Source organism: Microcaecilia unicolor, chromosome 6, assembly GCF_901765095.1.
Source record: "Microcaecilia unicolor chromosome 6, aMicUni1.1, whole genome shotgun sequence".
Classification (NCBI taxonomy): Eukaryota; Metazoa; Chordata; class Amphibia; order Gymnophiona; family Siphonopidae; genus Microcaecilia; species Microcaecilia unicolor.
The window spans coordinates 307,213,146-307,233,022 of record NC_044036.1 but is presented as its reverse complement, the minus strand read 5'-3'; the positions used below and the strand labels follow the sequence as shown (position 1 = coordinate 307,233,022).

Genomic DNA, 19,877 nt, shown 5'->3' with positions numbered 1-19,877 from the left:
TTGATTGAACTTTGGGGAGAAGTGGCTCAGGGATCCTTTTACTAAACTACGCTCAACGGTGGCCTGTGCTAGTACTAGCGCATGGGTTTCCCACTCACTGAGGCTACCTTTTAATACGGGGGTATAATGACCGATTTTTATAGATCAGAAATTAGTTTTGTATGTCAGAAATAAACGGCCATGTGCTAATTTTTCCATTAGCGTGTGAACCCTTAACTACACCTATTTTCTAGGCGGCAAGGGCTCACGTTAATCACATGCTAATGGGTTAGTGCATGGCAATGTCCATGCGCTAATCCATTAGCACTGCCCATGCCCCAGCGCTAAAAAACCCCAACAAATATATTTTAGTACATGCATGCCAAAACTATCGCAGGACACCTCAGCGCACCCTGAAGTAAGCATTTTTAACCTGCGGTAAACACACATTAGTGCTTACCACAGCTTGACTCGGAAAACTTTCTTGTGTGATCGTTGGAAAATCTCTACCTCCCTGTGCCTTGAATTTTCCACCTACAACTAAAGAATGGTCTTAAAATGGCTTGCAGGTCGATAAATGAAAAAGTAAATTTCTGACGTTTTGGGCCTCTTTACTAAAGTGCAGTAAGTGTTTGCATTTACTGCGATTTAACAACAAAACCTAACACACAGTTAGTGCAGACATTATGGTGTAATTTTGGGAGGCATGCCCAGCATGTTCTCAGCAGTTACCGCACTGAAATGGCCTTTATTTTAATTTATTTTTGTTACATTTGTACCCCACACTTTCCCACTCATGGCAGGCTCAATGCGGCTTACATGGGGCAATGGAGGGTTAAGTGACTTGCTCAGAGTCACAAGGAGCTGCCTGTGCCTGAAGTGGGAATTGAACTCAGTTCCTCAGGACCAAAGTCCACCACCCTAACCACTAGGCCACTCCTCTACTCCTTTACTATTTGCAGATGCATCCATGCTAACTGAACAAGTGAGAGTTAAGATGTGGTGAGTAGCCTTTGCTAACTGCAAAGTGCAGTCCACTACTTTCCACCCATAACTCGCCTGGTACTCGTCCTTAAGTGCAGTAAATGAATGAAATGTGCTGTCATGCCACCACGGTAACAGAACACACTTATTTGTGTTCCAACTGCTTTGTCTTAACAGTTTTCAACACATCTGAAATGTATCTATGTAGTAGTTCAATCCATTTGTCTTTGGGCTAGATAGCTTTCACTACAGTGATTAAGGTCCAACTTTGTGCAGAGGAAAACCATGGCCCTAGAATTTAACCAACTGAAACTTACTATAAATAGCAAAATGCCGATGGATTTAATTAGAGCCTGGTGAAACTGCATCTAAAGAATTGTGGTACCACTCACACACCCCATAATCTTTTCTGTTTGCATTGCTGTTACATTAGTAAATTCACACCATCAGGGATTTCTTTGTTGAAATCCACACTAACATGAAAATCTATTTTTCCAAATGACTTCACGATATTTTGCACTTTGTCTCTAAGGGGTCCTTTCACAAAGTGCGGGGGAAAAGGGACCGGAACTAGCGGCGAGAGCCATGTTTCCTGTGCGCCAGGGCCCAAAAAGCCCCCTCATTTCCCACTTCAGGCACAGGCAGCTCCTTGTGACTCTGGGCAAGTCACTGAACCCTCCATTGCCCCATGTAAGCCGCATTGAGCCTGCCATGAGTGGGAAAGCGCGGGGTACAAATGTAACAAAAAAAAAATAATCTGTTGTCTTGCAGTCTATATCATTTGAGAAAGAATATTTACATTGTTCTAAATGGAGACTAGTTTTTCTTTTCTGATCTAATACCTTCACATGGAAAGATATAAAGGAAGATTATATTATCAAGATAAAATAAGAACAAATGAACAGAAAATGCTATAAAAATGTGATATGTAACTTTTTTATTCATAATAATTATTGCTATATCAATTTTGCAAGTCTGGCACTTAAAGCAATGATTTCAGAAAGATATTCATGAAGTGAAATAATACTTTTTCATAATCATCTTTTCATCTTTAAAAAGTAAAGCTGTTTCCAATTCAAGCTGTTAGACTCAGTTTTGGAAAGGTGAAACAGTCTTAAATCTGTGCAAGTGCTAACTTATACGCAGACTAGTAAATTCACCATATGGCACCGTTAAACTACTGTAATGGGAAAATGGATACCATGAGCAGGTTACAGGTTTTTTTTTCGGCTCAAGTTATTTCCTTCTTGCGATCTTGGGGACTTACTTCAATGTAAAACCTTAGCAATACTGACCACTTTCTTAATGCTATATGTGAAAGCCAACTCTGCCATTTCCTCAGAGGTGAGCAAACCATAAACTGAGAAGGCAGAATCAAAGTGAAGGGATCTCTCTTGACTTCCAGATACTAACAGTTAGTCAAAGAAAGAATTCAGTGATCGTAGATTTATCAAAAAGACAAAACCTTAGCTTTAATGTTATTTATTGCAGCTTTGTAAGGTTTCATAAATCATATGAAAGCTATGGCGGGTACTGTGGGATCATGAAAATGATTGAAAGCTGACTTAACTCTCTGCAGGTGCTTTTGCTCACTAAGTGAAAACAAATTAAGCCAAGGATAGGGTTGAGCCCAACACAGCCTCACTATATGAGAAACTGTAACCACTAGCTCAACTTTAAATTCCATGGCTTTGTGAAGTCTGTTCCAATTACAATGCACTCTGGTCCTCAGCATTCTGCTAAAGCAAAGAAAGGAGTTCATACAAAGGGGACTACATGTAAAAATAGCAACACTGTAGCTGGGCTGAATTTAATGTAATGTGCACGAAATTAAAGGCTTTAAAGGTAGTCTTTGGGAAAGGGATGTTAGAGCTTGTGCTCAGGTTCCTTTTGCTTTCCTATATACTTCTTCTTGATAAAATACTTTGCTGCAACATGTAAAATCCCTAAATTTCATAAACAGCCCAATGAAAAGGAAGCAAAAAAGTTGTACATAAACTTCTTCACTTAAGTAAAGGAAAAGTACAAAACAAATAATTTTTGTAACAAATAAGATCTTATGGATGATGGGGGAAACAAGAGGAAAAATGAAAATCGCTGTGGAATTGCATTATTGGGCAGTGGTGACAACCAATTAAGAGATTCATAAAGATTCATAGTTAGGTCCTTCTATGAAGTTCAGCTGACCAATCCAGAAGTCCTTTTGAATTCCAACACAATGAATGCATCATATCCCATTCTGCTGTTTGTTGTCTTTGAGTGTGCAACAAAAGTCAAGCGAAGGTTTCTTCCAGAAGTGCAAGGTTTTCACCTACTTCTTGACGAAGCACAAGGATTGTGTTTGTATGACACACAGTTTTCTCTGTGCTCCAGAGAAGTTGGATCTCTGTGAGAACTCATCTTTTCTGTGTCATTTCGTAGGCCAGACTGCGACCACAATAATCACAATCAGAAGCAGTACGATCACCACTAGCATCCCTAAGAAAAAGGAGAGAAAAAAAAACCCACTTCTCTTTCGTTATTCAGTAATCAGTAAAACAGAAAAGGAGAACAAAATATTCTTGGGGTGGGGGAGGGAGAGGGGTCAATTTTCAAAAGCCCACTAATCATATAAGATATCAAGTAAAATTAAACTGTAAACTGCTTAGGTCTAAAGTGGTATATAAATACTTGAATAAATAATATGTACATTTAACTGGTTATATTAGCTGAGTTGCAACTGGCAATTTTCCTACATTTAGATGAATAACAATTCAACTCCAAGGCTCTCTGTTTTCTTTGTCCAAGGAAAGAAGAAGGCAGGCAATTTGTAAGATCTAATATTATTATTAGATTCTTGATATACCACCTTTCTGCGGTATAACAAAGCTGGTTTACATATATGGTGCATCACAGGCATAAGAGAACCAAGTGGTGTGTTCAAGCAGCATCACCTACTTGGTAGAAGCAGCTCTCTCCAAAACAGCAGCCTATTGTAGTGAATCACACCACTTGGTTCTTTTATATCCCTGACAAACCTCTTGTGTGGGCAAAACATGGCCATATCAGGCTTTTAGTTTTTTAATTAGATGTTGTGGTGAATAAGTTATATAGACTCTCTTCATTTGGTCTGCTCTTTAGTCTCTTCTTTCCCATGTCCACATTTTCTTTATGTTACATATAAATATTACAAAATATATATTTCAAAATTACATAGAAATCTTATAGCAAGCTCAGGATACGATGAGGGACATTTTCGATATGACGTCTAAGTCCAACTTTGGACGTTTTGCAAAAAACGTCCACAATCGGAATAGGAAAGGAGGTCATTTTAGAAAAAGAAAAATATCTATCTTTTTTTGCAAAAATACTGTGGACATTTTGTGATTTGGAATTTGGGGTGGGGGGGGGGGGGGGGGGGGGGGGGGTGTGGTGGGGGGGGGGGGGGGGGGGGGGGGGGGGGGGGGGGTGGGGGGGGGGGGGGGGGGGGGGGGGGGGGGTTTGCAGTCCATTTTTGAAAAAAAAAAAAAAAAAAACCCCATCCAACTGCAAAGCGCCAAAATCAAGCATTGGGATGTAGGAGGTGCCAGCATTTTTAGTAACTGGTCCCTGACATCCCAAGACAGCAATAGGGCACTGCAGTGGACTTCAAAAACTTCTCCCAGGTACACGTCTCACCATTGCTCCCTTACCTTGTGTGCTGAGCCCCCAAAACCCACTACCCCCAACTGTACACCACTACCATAGCCCTTACAGGTGAAGGGGGCACCTATATGTGGGTACAGTGGATTTCTGATGAGTTTTGGAGGGCTCACAGTTTCCTCCACAAGTGTAACAGGTAGGGGGAAGTAGGAGCCTGGGTCCACCTGTCTGCAGTGCACTGCACCCAACACAGACTACTCCAGGGACCTGCATCCTGTTCTTCACAGTTTGGGGGTGGGAGGGGGTTAGTGACCACTGGGGGAATAAGGGGAGGTCATTCCTTATTCCCTCCAGTGGTCATCTGGTTATTTAGGGCACCTTTTTGCGCCTTACTCATAATAAAAACAGGTCTAGCTCATAATGTCTAAGTTTTAGTCCTGGACGTTTTGTTTTGTTCCATTATGGCTGAAAAACGTCTAAGTCTTAGGAACGCCCAAGTTCCGCTTTGAACACGCCCCTGGCGCTCCCCCTTGAGATTTGGATGCACTTCTGGTGGACTTCAGAGGAAAAATGTCTAAAAATAGGTTTCAAAAATACTGATTTGGACGTTTTTGTGAGGAAAAACATCCAAATGCAGACATGCCACTTTTGAATGTTTTTCTCTTTCGAAAATGAGCCTGATTGTACTATATTTTAGAACTCTGAGATCAGAATTGAGACATCCTGGTAAGGTCATGCTCAATTCTGTCAGTATTTTACAAAAGTCTTTGCTGAACAAGGATATGTGCATGCATTTACATGCATTTACCGATATGCACAGTGGGAGCAGACATTTTAGAAATATACATGTGGGAAAAAAAATGAACAGTACAAACCCAGCACTTTCCCTACAGTTTTTAAACAATTGGATCCATTTTAATGGTATAAAGGCTATTAAGGTGTGCATGCTCTGATGATTAGGATCTCTCTCTTATTGTAGCAGTACTTAGCCGTCTTTGGTTGTATGGTATAAATGAATCCCTCTTTAGTTTTTCTAAAGAATTACATTTGAAATTAGCATGGATAATTGAAGTGTCAGGATCAAGCTGATCACTACCTAAATCTCCTAATATCAAAGCCCTCTACCCAGCTTGGCAGGATCTGGATAATACAACAACTTCCTTAGCTATCCACTCAATGGTCCAGTGCCATAGGGGCAAAAGCATCCCTACTGTATAGGAACATTTTCATCTATATCCATCCTGAAAAGCCCTTTCAATTTAGGAGAATCATATCATGACTCCAAAAGTGAAAAATAAATGTTCCTTAAACTTGTTTTTTTTTAACAGATAAATATTACTCAGTCACTTTGAATATATGCAAATCATATTCATAGCTATTAAAAAAGGATGTATTTAAAAATAAAAAAAGCTGATATTCAGACTGCAGGAGTTAGACTGGCTAAACTCCCACGGTTGGTGCTCAGCCCGGATATTCAATGCCGGGCCATTTCCGGTGACCGGCACTGAATAGCTGGTATAAAAATAACCGACTAAGTCAGTACTCAAACTTAACCGGTTATCTTTAAACTGGAAAAAGATATCCCACCTTTTTACAAGGCCAAATAAGACCACTAAACCGGCATTAAAAATAGATGGATAGCCAGTTATATCGTACGATATAACCAGCTATCCGTTAGCAACTAACAAGGGATATTCAATGGGGGATAGCTGGTTACTCCCGGCTGATTATTGCCGGATAGCCAGTTAAGCACTATTTAACCGGTTAGCAGCTGTTCTGGCTGGTTAGCGCTGAATATTGGGGGAGAGCGTCCTTCCATGTTAGAAAAGGATGTTATCAAACATATAAACGGCAAGTGACCAACTCGCCTGCAAATGCGCAGTAGAGTTGGAACGCTGAGCGTGTAGAAGTCCAAGCCCCGCCTCCACCAGCAGTACAGCCCAATAGGGAGGAGGGCTTGGACATGGGCATGGAAATCAGAGTAGGAGGGAGCAGGGAGGGAAGGAGGGGGCCGAACTGAGGGAAACAGATGCTGGGGGGAGGGCAGGGCAGAGAGCAGGGTTGGTGGACAGGGGGGGTCATAGGAAAACAAAAAACTAGCCCGTTGGTACGGGCTTAACAGCTAGTATATTCTATAATGGCATCAGGATACCCAGATTTCATTACAGAATACTAATGTAGTTGGTGTCTGCTTACACCAGGTCTATGGCAGGAGTAAATGGATGCACTTCACTTCAGCAAGCAGTGCACACAGCTTACATTGTTCAATAGTTGTGCATTGTAATTGGGAGACACGTCCTTGTCCTGCCCATGCTCTGCCCACGTGTACTCTTCCCCCTTACAGTTATGTGAAGTGTGTGTATGTGGGAGGATTGTATATATGGCGCCTAAAAAGTCTGTGCGGTAAACATTTCCACCTAGGCGTATTCTATAAGAAATGCTTAGATTTACGCACGCTGTATTGGATACGTTTAAGCAGACCTCCCTGCAACTAAAACTATATGCAGTCATTTACACCAACAAAAACCTGGCATAAATCCCTGCATGGATTTATGCGCACTGGGTCATATTCTATAACAATGTGCGTAAAGTTTGGAATGCCCACGAAACAACCATTTCCCCACCCATAATCATGCCCCTTTTTGTCAGCGCGCATTAAAATTTAGGTGCACTGTGTTACAGAATATGCTTACAGATTTGTATGTGTAAATTCTAATTAATACTAATTAGTGCTTATTATTGCTTGTTAGTGCTGTTAACACCGATTAGCTTGTTGAGCCAATTAAATTATGCGTGTTTTACAGAATCCACTTGGATGTCCAGTGGAAATCTAGTCACACTATATAGAACCTGGGGAATGTGCTTATGCCTACCCTTATAGAACAGTATTTAGTAATGACACCAACAGCGCCCATTTATTTCTAGTTAAGAATGTCTGTTGGGATTTTACACAGAACACTTGGTTGTCTGTAATACAATGCTGGCCGTGGGCTCCAGATTTAGTCACTAAACACAAGATCCAAAGTAAACAGAAAAGCTCTGGATGACAGCTGTGAACCGCTGATTACTTTTGTGCCTTAAATGAAGTCCATCACGAGATGCACAGATGGATTCTGCACTGCTTTTCATCTTCCAAACTGTACTAATTGTTGACCAATATTCATGCCATGATGAATAGTCTCTCTGTCACTTATGAGTCTATGAAACTTAGATTATAAAATACCTTAATTTATGTGTTTGCTTCAGTAATCGTATGTGAACATTTACACCTGCTCTCAAGATGTAATGTACACATGATCTCTGCAGAATTTACACTAGTATTTTATAAAGACAAAGAGGTGCCCACTGTCTTTCTAAAATAAGTACCTTCCAGCCTGCATAACCTAGGCACCCCTTATAAAATTAACCTTTTAATACCAAACACAATTATTCCCTCTGCTACCCAAAGTCACATGGTAAGTTGTATTTGTCACAAATCACCTTACAGCAAATGAAATGGTTACTTTTCAAATTTGTCACTACATATTTTTATGCATATAGGGCTAGATTCTATATATGGCACCTTAAAAATCAGTGCAAAATAAGTTTCCACCTAAGCGTATTCTGTAAGCGGCACCTACATTTAGGCATGGTACAAAGAATACGCTTAGTTAGCACAGCGCTCAAAACTATGTATATCCATTTACAGCAAGGGAAATGTCATGTAAAGCGAATGCTACATACCTGTAGAAGGTATTCTCCGAGGACAGCAGGCTGATTGTTCTCACTGATGGGTGACGTCCACGGCAGCCCCTCCAATCGGAACACTTTCTAGCAAAGTCCTTTGCTAGTCCTCGCGCGCCGATGCGCACCGCGCATGCGCGGTGCCGTCTTCCCGCCCGAAACCGGCTCGTGCCGGCCAGTCTCATATGTAGCAAGACAAAGAGAAGGGAAGACACAACTCCAAAGGGGAGGGCGGGCGGGTTTGTGAGAACAATCAGCCTGCTGTCCTCGGAGAATACCTTCTACAGGTATGTAGCATTCGCTTTCTCCGAGGACAAGCAGGCTGCTTGTTCTCACTGATGGGGTATCCCTAGCCCCCAGGCTCACTCAAAACAACAACCATGGTCAATTGGGCCTCGCAACGGCAAGGACATAACTGAGACTGACCTAAACAATTTACCAACTAACTGAGAGTGCAGCCTGGAACAGAACAAACATGGGCCTAGGGGGGTGGAGTTGGATTCTAAACCCCGAACAGATTCTGAAGCACTGACTGCCCGAACCGACTGTCGCGTCTGGTATCCTGCTGCAGGCAGTAATGAGATGTGAATGTGTGGACAGATGACCACGTCGCAGCTTTGCAAATCTCTTCAATATTGGCTGACTTCAAGTGGGCTACCGACGCTGCCATGGCTCTAACATTATGAGCCGTGACATGACCCTCAAGAGCCAGCCCAGCCTGGGCGTAAGTGAAGGAAATGCAATCTGCTAGCCAATTGGATATGGTGCGTTTTCCCACAGCCACTCCCCTCCTGTTGGGATCAAAAGAAACAAACAATTGGGCGGACTGTCTGTTGGGCTGTGTCCGCTCCAGATAGAAGGCCAATGCTCTCTTGCAGTCCAATGTGTGCAGCTGACGTTCAGCAGGGCAGGAATGAGGACAGGGAAAGAATGTTGGCAAGACAATTGACTGGTTCAGATGGAACTCCGACACAACCTTTGGCAAGAACTTAGGGTGAGTGCGGAGGACTACTCTGTTATGATGAAATTTGGTGTAAGGGGCCTGGGCTACCAGGGCCTGAAGCTCACTGACTCTACGAGCTGAAGTAACTGCCACCAAGAAAATGACCTTCCAGGTCAAGTACTTCAGATGGCAGGAATTCAGTGGCTCAAAAGGAGGTTTCATCAGCTGGGTGAGAATGACATTGAGATCCCATGACACTGTAGGAGGCTTGACAGGGGGCTTTGACAAAAGCAAACCTCTCATGAAGCGAACAACTAAAGGCTGTCCTGAGATCGGCTTACCTTCCACATGGTAATGGTATGCACTGATTGCACTAAGGTGAACCCTTACAGAGTTGGTCTTGAGACCAGACTCAGACAGGTGCAGAAGGTATTCAAGCAGGGTCTGTGTAGGACAAGAGCGAGGATCTAGGGCCTTGCTGTCACACCAGACGGCAAACCTCCTCCATAGAAAGAAGTAACTCCTCTTAGTGGAATCTTTCCTGGAAGCAAGCAAGATGCGGGAGACACCCTCTGACAGACCCAAAGAGGCAAAGTCTACGCTCTCAACATCCAGGCCGTGAGAGCCAGGGACCGGAGGTTGGGATGCAGAAGCGCCCCTTCGTCCTGTGTGATGAGGGTCGGAAAACACTCCAATCTCCACGGTTCTTCGGAGGACAACTCCAGAAGAAGAGGGAACCAGATCTGACGCGGCCAAAAAGGAGCAATCAGAATCATGGTGCCTTGGTCTTGCTTGAGTTTCAACAAAGTCTTCCCCACCAGAGGTAAGGGAGGATAAGCATACAGCAGACCCTCCCCCCAGTCCAGGAGGAAGGCATCCAATGCCAGTCTGCCGTGGGCCTGAAGCCTGGAACAGAACTGAGGGACTTTGTGGTTGGCTCGAGATGCAAAGAGATCTACCAAGGGGGTGCCCCACACCTGGAAGATCTGTCGCACTACACGGGAATTGAGCGACCACTCGTGAGGTTGCATAATCCTGCTCAACCTGTCGGCCAGACTGTTGTTTACGCCTGCCAGATATGTGGCTTGGAGCACCATGCCGTGACGGCGAGCCCAGAGCCACATGCTGACGGCTTCCTGACACAGGGGGCGAGATCCGGTGCCCCCCTGCTTGTTGATGTAATACATGGCAACCTGGTTGTCTGTCTGAATTTGGATAATTTGGTGGGACAGCCGATCTCTGAAAGCCTTCAGAGCGTTCCAGATCGCTCGTAACTCCAGAAGATTGATCTGCAGATCGCATTCCTGGAGGGACCAGCTTCCTTGGGTGTGAAGCCCATCGACATGAGCTCCCCACCCCAGGAGAGACGCATCCGTGGTCAGCACTTTTTGTGGCTGAGGAATTTGGAAAGGACGTCCCAGAGTCAAATTGGACCAAATCGTCCACCAATACAGGGATTTGAGAAAACTCGTGGACAGGTGGATCACGTCTTCTAGATCCCCAGCAGCCTGAAACCACTGGGAAGCTAGGGTCCATTGAGCAGATCTCATGTGAAGGCGGGCCATGGGAGTCACATGAACTGTGGAGGCCATGTGGCCCAGCAATCTCAACATCTGCCGAGCTGTGATCTGCTGGGACGCTCGCACCCGCGAGACGAGGGACAAAAAGTTGTTGGCTATCGTCTCTGGGAGATAGGCGCGAGCCGTCCGAGAATCCAGCAGAGCTCCTATGAATTTGAGTTTCTGCACAGGGAGAAGATGGGACTTTGGATAATTTATCACAAACCCCAGTAGCTCCAGGAGGCGAATAGTCATCTGCATGGACTGCAGGGCTCCTGCCTCGGATGTGTTCTTCACCAGCCAATCGTCGAGATATGGGTACACGTGTACCCCCAGCCTGCGAAGTGCCGCTGCTACTACAGCCAAGCACTTTGTGAACACTCTGGGCGCAGAGGCGAGCCCAAAGGGTAGCACACAGTACTGGAAGTGACGTGTGTCCAGCTGAAATCGCAGATGCTGTCTGTGAGCTGGCAGTATCGGGATGTGCGTGTAGGCGTCCTTCAAGTCCAGAGAGCATAGCCAATCGTTTTCCTGAATCATGGGAAGAAGGGTGCCCAGGGAAAGCATCCTGAACTTTTCCTTGACCAGATACTTGTTCAGGGCCATTAGGTCTAGGATGGGAAGTACCTGGAATAGAATCCCAGCCCTTCTTGCCCGGATGGCACGGGCTCGACCGCATTGGCGCTGAGAAGGGCGGAGAGTTCCTCTGCAAGTACCTGCTTGTGCTGGAAGCTGTAAGACTGAGCTCCCGGTGGACAATTTGGAGGTTTTGAGGCCAAATTGAGGGTGTATCCTTGCCGGACTATTTGGAGAACCCACTGATCGGAGGTTATGAGAGGCCACCTTTGGTGAAAAGCTTTCAACCTCCCTCCGACTGGCAGGTCGCCCAGCACTGACACTTGGATGTAGGCTATGCTCTGCTGGAGCCAGTCAAAAGCTCGTCCCTTGCTTTTGCTGGGGAGCCGAGGGGCCTTGCTGAGTCGCACGCTGCTGACGAGAGCGAGCGCGCTGGGGCTTAGCCTGGGCCGCAGGCTGTCGAGAAGGAGGATTGTACCTACGCTTGCCAGAAGAGTAGGGCACAGTCTTCCTTCCCCCAAAAAATCTTCTACCTGTAGAGGTAGAGGCTGAAGGCTGCTGGCGGGAGAACTTGTCGAAAGCGGTGTCCCGCTGGTGGAGCTGCTCTACCACCTGCTCGACTTTCTCTCCAAAAATATTATCCGCACGGCAAGGCGAGTCCGCAAACCGCTGCTGGATTCTATTCTCCAGGTCGGAGGCACGCAGCCATGAGAGTCTCCGCATCACCACACCCGTCTCTTCCTCGGGGCCGAGGCCGAAGGAGGTCGGTCTCAGGGGGGCTGTACCGCAGGAGCCCTCAGGGTAGGGGGAGACCCACCCGAAGGCTCACCGCCACCAGCAGGGGAATGGACAGCCCTCACCTGCACTCCAGACGAAGCACCACCGTCCGACGACATCAGCAGACGAGGAGGTCTCGATACCGCCGACGCAGCCCTCCGATGTCGCCCCGATGCAGAGGGCCGATGCCTCGATGCACTCGATGCAATCGGGGGTGAGGATGAAGGTCCGGGTGCCGACGACGTCGAAGCAGTCGATACTCCCGGTGCCGATGCCGACGAAGAGCCCGAGAACAAAACGTTCCACTGGGCTAATCTCGCTACCTGAGTCCGCTTTTGCAAAAGAGAACACAGACTACAGGCCTGCGGGCGGTGCCCAGCCCCCAGACACTGAAGACACGACGCGTGCCTGTCAGTGAGCGAGATTACCCGGGCGCACTGGGTGCACTTCTTGAAGCCGCTGGAAGACTTCGATGTCATGGGCGGAAAAATTGCGCCGGCAAGATCAAAACTCGAAATGGCGAAAATGGCACCACAAAAAAGGGGGAAGAAAACTTCGAACCGATGCCTAAATAGGGCCTACCCCGACGACGAAAGAAAACTTACCGGGGCAAAACTAGAAGTACGGGAAGGGAGAAAGCCATAAAGGTCTCCTTCCGACACCTTTTTTTTTTTTAAGCGAAGTCGAAAAACGATGCGCGAGGTCAACTTTCGGGGCGCGAACGGCGAAACACGACCGTACCGAGCGCGGACAAAAGAAGACTGGCCGGCACGAGCCGGTTCGTGCGGGAAGACGGCCGCGCCTGCGCGGTGCGCATCGGCGCGCGAGGACTAGCAAAGGACTTTGCTAGAAAGTGTTCCGATTGGAGGGGCTGTCGTGGACGTAACCCATCAGTGAGAACAAGCAGCCTGCTTGTCCTCGGAGAAAAACCGGTGTGTAGATTTAGATGCAGAGGGGCATATTCTATAACAGTGCACGTGACTTTTGGAATACCCATTTCCCTGTCCATAACCAAGCCCCTTTTTAGCTCCGCAAATTAGAATTTAGGTGCTGTGCGTTACAGAATATGCTTACCTAGTTATGTGGATAAATTCTAATTATTGTCAATTAATGCTCATTATAAGCTTGAAGTGCTGTCAAAACGCTGATTGGCTTGTTAAGCCAACTAGGTTATGCATGTTGTTTTAGAACATGCTTGAATTTCGGTGCAGAATTCTAGGCGCGATATATAGAATCCGGCGGATAACGTGCCCACGCATATACCATATGCTATGCCAGTTTATTTTTCCAGAGAGGGGAAATTAAGAAGCTTCATACTGGACAGCAAGCCAAGATGGCGTCTGAAGCAGACATGTGCGAGTGAGTTCCATGTCTCATTGGATTTGCCTTGTTGTCCTGGTGTGCTTCCTTGTGAGGTATGGGAAAGTGAAAGGTGAAACCAAAGGAGGCTTTCCTCTTTAACCCCAGGGTGAGCCTGCCCTCAATACAGGCAACCCTGGGAAGATACGGACTCTTGGGTCTGCAAGAAGATCATCGTACTGCAGCACAGATGGAGTTTCATTAAGTCCTCCATCTAACATAGCTCCTCCGTGACCCAGAAACAGTTTAGAGGCAGCAGGAGCCAGGGCTGCCGAGGGGAGGAGACAAGGGTGCAAAATTCCCCAGGCCCGGCCCCCCACCTTGGAGACAAAGACAGAAAGGTAAGGGGGCGGGTGGGTGCGAGCGGTGGTGCGAGTGGGGGGCAGTGCCAGTGGGGAGGACAGCAGTACGATTCTGCCCCGGGCCTGGCTATATCTCTCTGCGGCTCTGGCACCCGAATTGAGTTTTTCCCCAGTGGTGGCAAAAGGGGGACCAGTTGCTGCATCTTCTCCGTTTGGTTCCATTTCAATGAGTGGATGAGAAGGAGTGGAGTCATCCCCCGCCCCGGGAGCTACTTCCTTGAGCCTTGGGGAGGTAAAAAACCCCAGCTGTGGTGAAAATGGAGTCCTTATGGGACGCTATTCAAGATCTGACTTCTTCTTTTCAATCTTTTTCAGAGGTGAAATTTCACTGTTGAAGGAAGACTTTAAGACTGTCTGTGGATTTAGGCCATCAGTCTTCTAAGGTGGGTGCTTTGGAATAAGAAATTTCAGAATTTTCAATGGTGACTGTGAGAGACAGAAATACTTTAGCTCGGAAGCAAGCGTATTTGGATAATCAAAGTAGGAAGAACAACCTAAGATTGCTAATTTTTTCCTAAATCACCCTTAATTCCAGCATTGGAAATGCTAAAAAACATTTTTAGAAAATTTTGAGACTTGGGAATGCCTATAGTTAGAGCCCAGGAATCTCAATAAGTTCTACCGAAAGATGATCTCAGCCTGATCTCAGGTTTCAACTTATCATCAACGACGACACCTAGGATCCTTTTCTTGGTCTGTGACTCCTAACGTGGAATCTTGCATGGCGTAGCTATAATTTGGGTTCTTCTTTTCCATATGCATCACTTTCCACTAGCTCACATTAAACGTCATTTGTCACTTTGGTTACTCTGGAAAAACTAACTTGTAGGGGGTTCTTGAGGAGCAGGTTTGGAAATGGTATTCTGGAACAAAACCATCTTCATATGTACCCACGTTCCTCCTCTCCTGACCTGTTATAAAGAGAGGTCACTGCGGATTGTCTTCATCACAGAACCTAATCTTGCTGCCAAAGAATCCGACTAGATACTAAAGCTACAAGAATGAAACTTACTTTGTTCAGTGGATTAATTTGTGACATCTGGAATCGCAGTGCACTGAAGAAAAAAAGGCTGATAAATATCAAGGAAGAAGCATCAGTTGTCCATTACTGTCAGAGCTATACCGAGGCCTCTTTAGTTACAGCATCTGTCCTCCAATACACTCCATGAAGTCCAGTGCACAGGTATTAGGCTAAGTTACCAAAACATAAATTCCAAACATATGTCATTTAAAAAGTTGGGGATTAATATGCAAATCAATGTAATTAGCCAGAAACTGCTCAGGGCTAGTTAAATCACTTGTTTGGGGCTATTCGCTGATTTTCAGTAGCACTAAACTGGTTAGTGCCGGCTAAGTGCCACTGATCTGCCCAAGACCCTCATATGGCCGTTCCCCCTTTGGGGAGCCAAAGGTAAAATTTATGCAGGGATCTCCGTAACTAAAAATGTGTGTGTAATTTTCAATTAATGCCAATTAGTGCCAATGATTATTAGTACCCGATTTTTAAGCGCCATTTATAGAATTTTGGGAATAATGGGCAGTTACACATGCTAGTGTTAGATGCTAGTCTATAACATACATGTATAAGTTTCTTAGGGGCAGATGATCAGAGGTAATGCTGGACTAGTGCTCGCATTTACCTGCCATGATTCTCAAACTTGTTATGGGAGATAGCCATAAGCCATGATCAGCCGCATGGAGCACTGGAATAAAAGAGTGTACAGCAGATCAACATAAGTAGCATGTTAATCCATGCAAATGTATACTGGTGCGCTCTTTTGTTCCGGCGTCCCATGATTAAAGGTAGAGTGCGCTGAACAATGGCACTCTACTGCTCAAAACCCTATGCCAGCTTGGAAGCAGGATGCAGCTCTTCGCCCGGGCTGTGTCAGCTGGGGGTCCAGTGGACCCTCCACACCCCAATCGGTAAGGCCCTGGTGACCGTGACCAGAAGAGAGGGCTGGAGGTCACCGGACCTCCTGTCCATACTCTGGTGGTCTAGTGGCAACTGTAACTGCGATTTACGCCCCCCCCCCCCCAGTCCCGGTACCTTGGAGGAGGGACGCAATTCTAGTCCCTCCTCCTACTAGCATCACCTCCAAAATGACGGTGCCCAGTCCTGCCCAGTGCATCCTGGGATGCACTGGGCAGGGCTTCCATTCCATATAATAAGAGCTTCCCTTATATGGAATGGAAGCCCTACCCAGCGCATCCCAGGATGCGCTGATCACCACCATTATGGTGAAATGAATTGCTGCTACTGTTTCTCAAGAGAGAAACTATTTTATGTGCAGTAGGTGGAATTGTTTAGACTGCACCACTGGATTGTCACATCAAGCCCCTGATGCATCCCTTATGGCCATGTTGGGCTCATACATTTAAGATTTTGTGGTGAATAAATTCAACTTTTTATGCTTCTTTGTGCTGTTGAGGTTAGTTGTGGATGCCTGTTTTATAAAAGGCACATATTTGCTTATGTTGTCTTCATAAAATAGACAGCCCCAAGAGGAATAGATTGCTAACAGCTGTTTGGGCTGTGATGAGCAAACAGATACTGGTTCCAGTAGTATGTTAGGAATCAGCTCAGTGTGCTGCGGCGGCTAAGAAAGCAAATAGAATGTTAGGTATTATTAGGAAAGGAATGGAAAACAAAAATGAGGATGTTATAATACCTTTGTATCGCTCCATGGTGCGACCGCACCTCGAATATTATGTTCAATTCTGGTCGCCGCATCTCAAAAAAAGATATAGTGGAATTAGAAAAGGTGCAGAGAAGGGCGACAAAAATGATAAAGGGGATGGGATGACTTCCCCATAAGGAAAGGCTAAAGCGGCTAGGGCTCTTTAGCTTGGAGAAAAGGCAGCTGAGGGGAGACATGATAGAGGTCTATAAAATAATGAGTGGAGTTGAACGGGTAGATGTGAAGCGTCTGTTTATGCTTTCCAAAAATACTAGGACTAGGACCCATGCGATGAAGCTACAATGTGGTAAATTTAAAATGAATCAGAGAAACATTTTCTTCACTCAACGTGTAACTAAACTCTGGAATTCATTGCCAGAGAATGTGGTAAAGGCGGTTAGCTTAGCGGAGTTTTAAAAAGGTTTGGACGGCTTCCTAAAGGAAAAGTCCACAGACCATTATTAAATGGACCTGAGGAAAATCCACTATTTCTGGGATAAGCAGTATAAAATGTTTTGCACTTTTTTGGGATCTTGCCAGGTATTTGTGACCTGGATTGGCCACTGTTGGAAACAGGATGCTGGGCTTGATGGACCTTTGGTCTTTCCCAGTATGGCAATACTTATGTACACATTAATCTGGATCTCAGACTAAATGTACTGAAAAAGACTTGGAAAAGAACAATGCACAAGTATCGAACTGGGCAGGCAATAGGCCAACTGTTCCATTACTGCTGTTAACTACTATATTACTGTATAGTCTCATGAATATTTAATATGGATATACTGAAACCCATTCACACCAGAGAGCAAGATTTTTTCTTCTTTCTATACACATTACGCTTATTAGTATTTGCTATACCACTTTATCTGTCAAGCACATGGAAAGGGGAATTCACATGCCAAACTGCACTTGTGTGACTCTCCACATACATGTGGGAGCAACTTTTCAAAATCACTGCTTTGCATAGCCTCAGCCATCAGCACCTGTTCCTCCCCCCTCACCAAACACTTCCCCCCAACTATGATCCCCTCTGAATCATCCGCTCCAACCTGTCCACACCACTGCAGCATCCAATCCTCCCCAACCCCAAGGGGCAGAACACCCCCCCTTCCACTGCAGACCTCCCCCATCCCTGGCCTTATCAGGCTCTCTTATTTAGCAACCTGACCCCTGGCGGTAATACCACGAGATTACTGTAAAGGGGTTGTTGCGGCCATTTTGAGACCCGAGTCAAAGGAGGAGGAGCGAGTGGGCATTTCTCCCGCTCCCACTAGACTTCAGTGGCCTGGTGAGGCTGAGGATAGGGATTAGATGATGGTGGTCTAACAGAGTTGTTGTTCTACAGCAGGGAATGGGTGGGGTCTCTTTTTGTCATGGTGATCGGATGCTTTACGGGAAGATTTGTTCACTTGGGGAGTTAGGGTGACGGGATGGATGACATTGAGGGGGATGACAGAAAGGAGGGGGAGACCTCAGCCTTTACATCTCTCCTTCAAGCAGGCGCTTATGTGTGCCTCAGGACATGCCAACATTTATTTTTATCCACGTCAGAATAGATTCCCCTTCAATGTGGATTTCTGATCATATAAGTGATAAGTCTGTTCTAACCCCTCTGTCTCCCTGCCCTCACCACTCCTCCTATCAATGAACCCCATTCTAAAATAACCATTTAGATGTGCAGTCCAATCTACATATGTTTATGCATTTACACATGGGGATACTTATAAAATAAGGGCCATTTGATTGTAGAAGGCCCCACCATAGCTGATCTGAAAGCCTCCACTAAGATAAAGCAACATATAAAGCATCTGTTTAGTTTCACAGTTTTTGTTATTTTTAATTAAAAAAAAAAGAATAATATAATAAGGAATAAAATGCTAGCAAAACAAAGGGCTACTAAACAAGGAAGCTGTGTGTTCTTTCATAAAAGGGGAAAAGTGAATTTGAAGAACAGACAAGGGCTTAAAAAAAATCAGGGTAACGGCAGGACAGGATAAGAAACTGAGAGAATTCTTCACAGCACTCACACAAAGCAGTCGATTGTTGCTTGTCAAGCTGATGTTTAATGCCTGTTTTCTGACACGCCAATATTTACTGTGAAATATCCACTTATTGTACAGCTTGTAACTCCTGGGAATCCAAGTGTGTTCAGAGGCTGGCAGCCATTCAAGTGCCTTTGAAAAGGCAGTCAGGAACTCTGTCATAAATATGTCTCATTTTGACAACTCCCTCTTGAATAAGTGTCAAAAGATTTCTGGTCCGCTTCTATCGGGCAATTGATTTACCGTTAAAAGTCACTCTGTAGTCTTTTGCTTGCAGTCGTTCTTTGGAATGCGTACACTTAATATGGTATCAATTAGGAAACACAGAAGTAGGCTTCTAATGGATCATGTGTGACATATAACAGGTTTAGCAGTTAAGACATTGTCAGTGCACAAAGACTATGCTTCAGTGTTGAAAAAGAGAAGGAAGAGCAATACAGTCAATATACACAGCAGGGTGGCCACCGCATAATGATAGGTGGATGACATATTCACCCATTTTATGCCACATTTGCTGTCAGACTATTACATAGTAACATAGTAAATGACGGCAGATAAAGACCTGAATGGTCCACCCAGTCTGCCCAACAAGATAAAGTCATTTTACATGGTATGTAATACTTTATATGTATATCCGAGTTTGATTTGCCCCTGCCTTTCTCAGGGCACAGACAGTAAAGTCTGCCCAGCACTGTTCCTGTACTAAAGGTTTTGAAGCTAACGTCGAAGCCCCTTAAAATTTACACTCCAGCCCATCCATATCCATATCTATTCAGTCACGATCAGGGCACAGACCACAGAAGTCCGCCCTGCACCGGTTTTACTCTCCAAATACCAGCATTGCCACCCAATCTCTGCTAAAATTCCATAGATTTTCAGCAGAGATTGGAGGAGTGGCCTAGTGGTTAGGGTGGTGGACTTTGGTCCTGGGGAACTGAGGAACTGAGTTCGATTCCCACTTCAGGCACAGGCAGCTCCTTGTGACTCTGGGCAAGTCACTTAACCTTCCATTGCCCCAGCTACAAATAAGTACCTGTATACAATATGTAAGCCGCATTGAGCCTGCCATGAGTGGGAAAGCGCGGGGTACAAATGTAACAAAATAAATAAAATAAACAGGATTCCTTTGTGTTTATCCCACGCATGTTTGAATTCCATTACCGTTTCCATCTCCACCATCTGCCCCCTAGTCCTAGTATTTTTGGAAAGAGTAAACACGCTTCATGTCCACCCTTTCCACTCCACTCATTATTTTATAGACCTCTATC

The 19,877-nt window shown here is 45.2% G+C and overlaps 1 protein-coding gene across 2 annotated transcripts in view; it reads right to left on the bottom strand.

Annotated features, from left to right (window-relative positions):
• Positions 1-1,896: 1,896 nt before the first annotated feature.
• The window catches only part of STX8 (syntaxin 8), a 287,100-nt gene continuing 269,119 nt past the window's right edge, over positions 1,897-19,877 (bottom strand). Inside the window, exon 8 of one of the 2 annotated variants that reach the window (XM_030208102.1) lies at positions 1,897-3,441. In XM_030208102.1, the coding sequence (XP_030063962.1) occupies positions 3,374-3,441 (68 nt within the window). In that variant the 3' untranslated portion in view covers positions 1,897-3,373. The remainder of the gene's footprint in view (positions 3,442-19,877) is intronic. The other variant, XM_030208103.1, reaches the window with a different exon arrangement.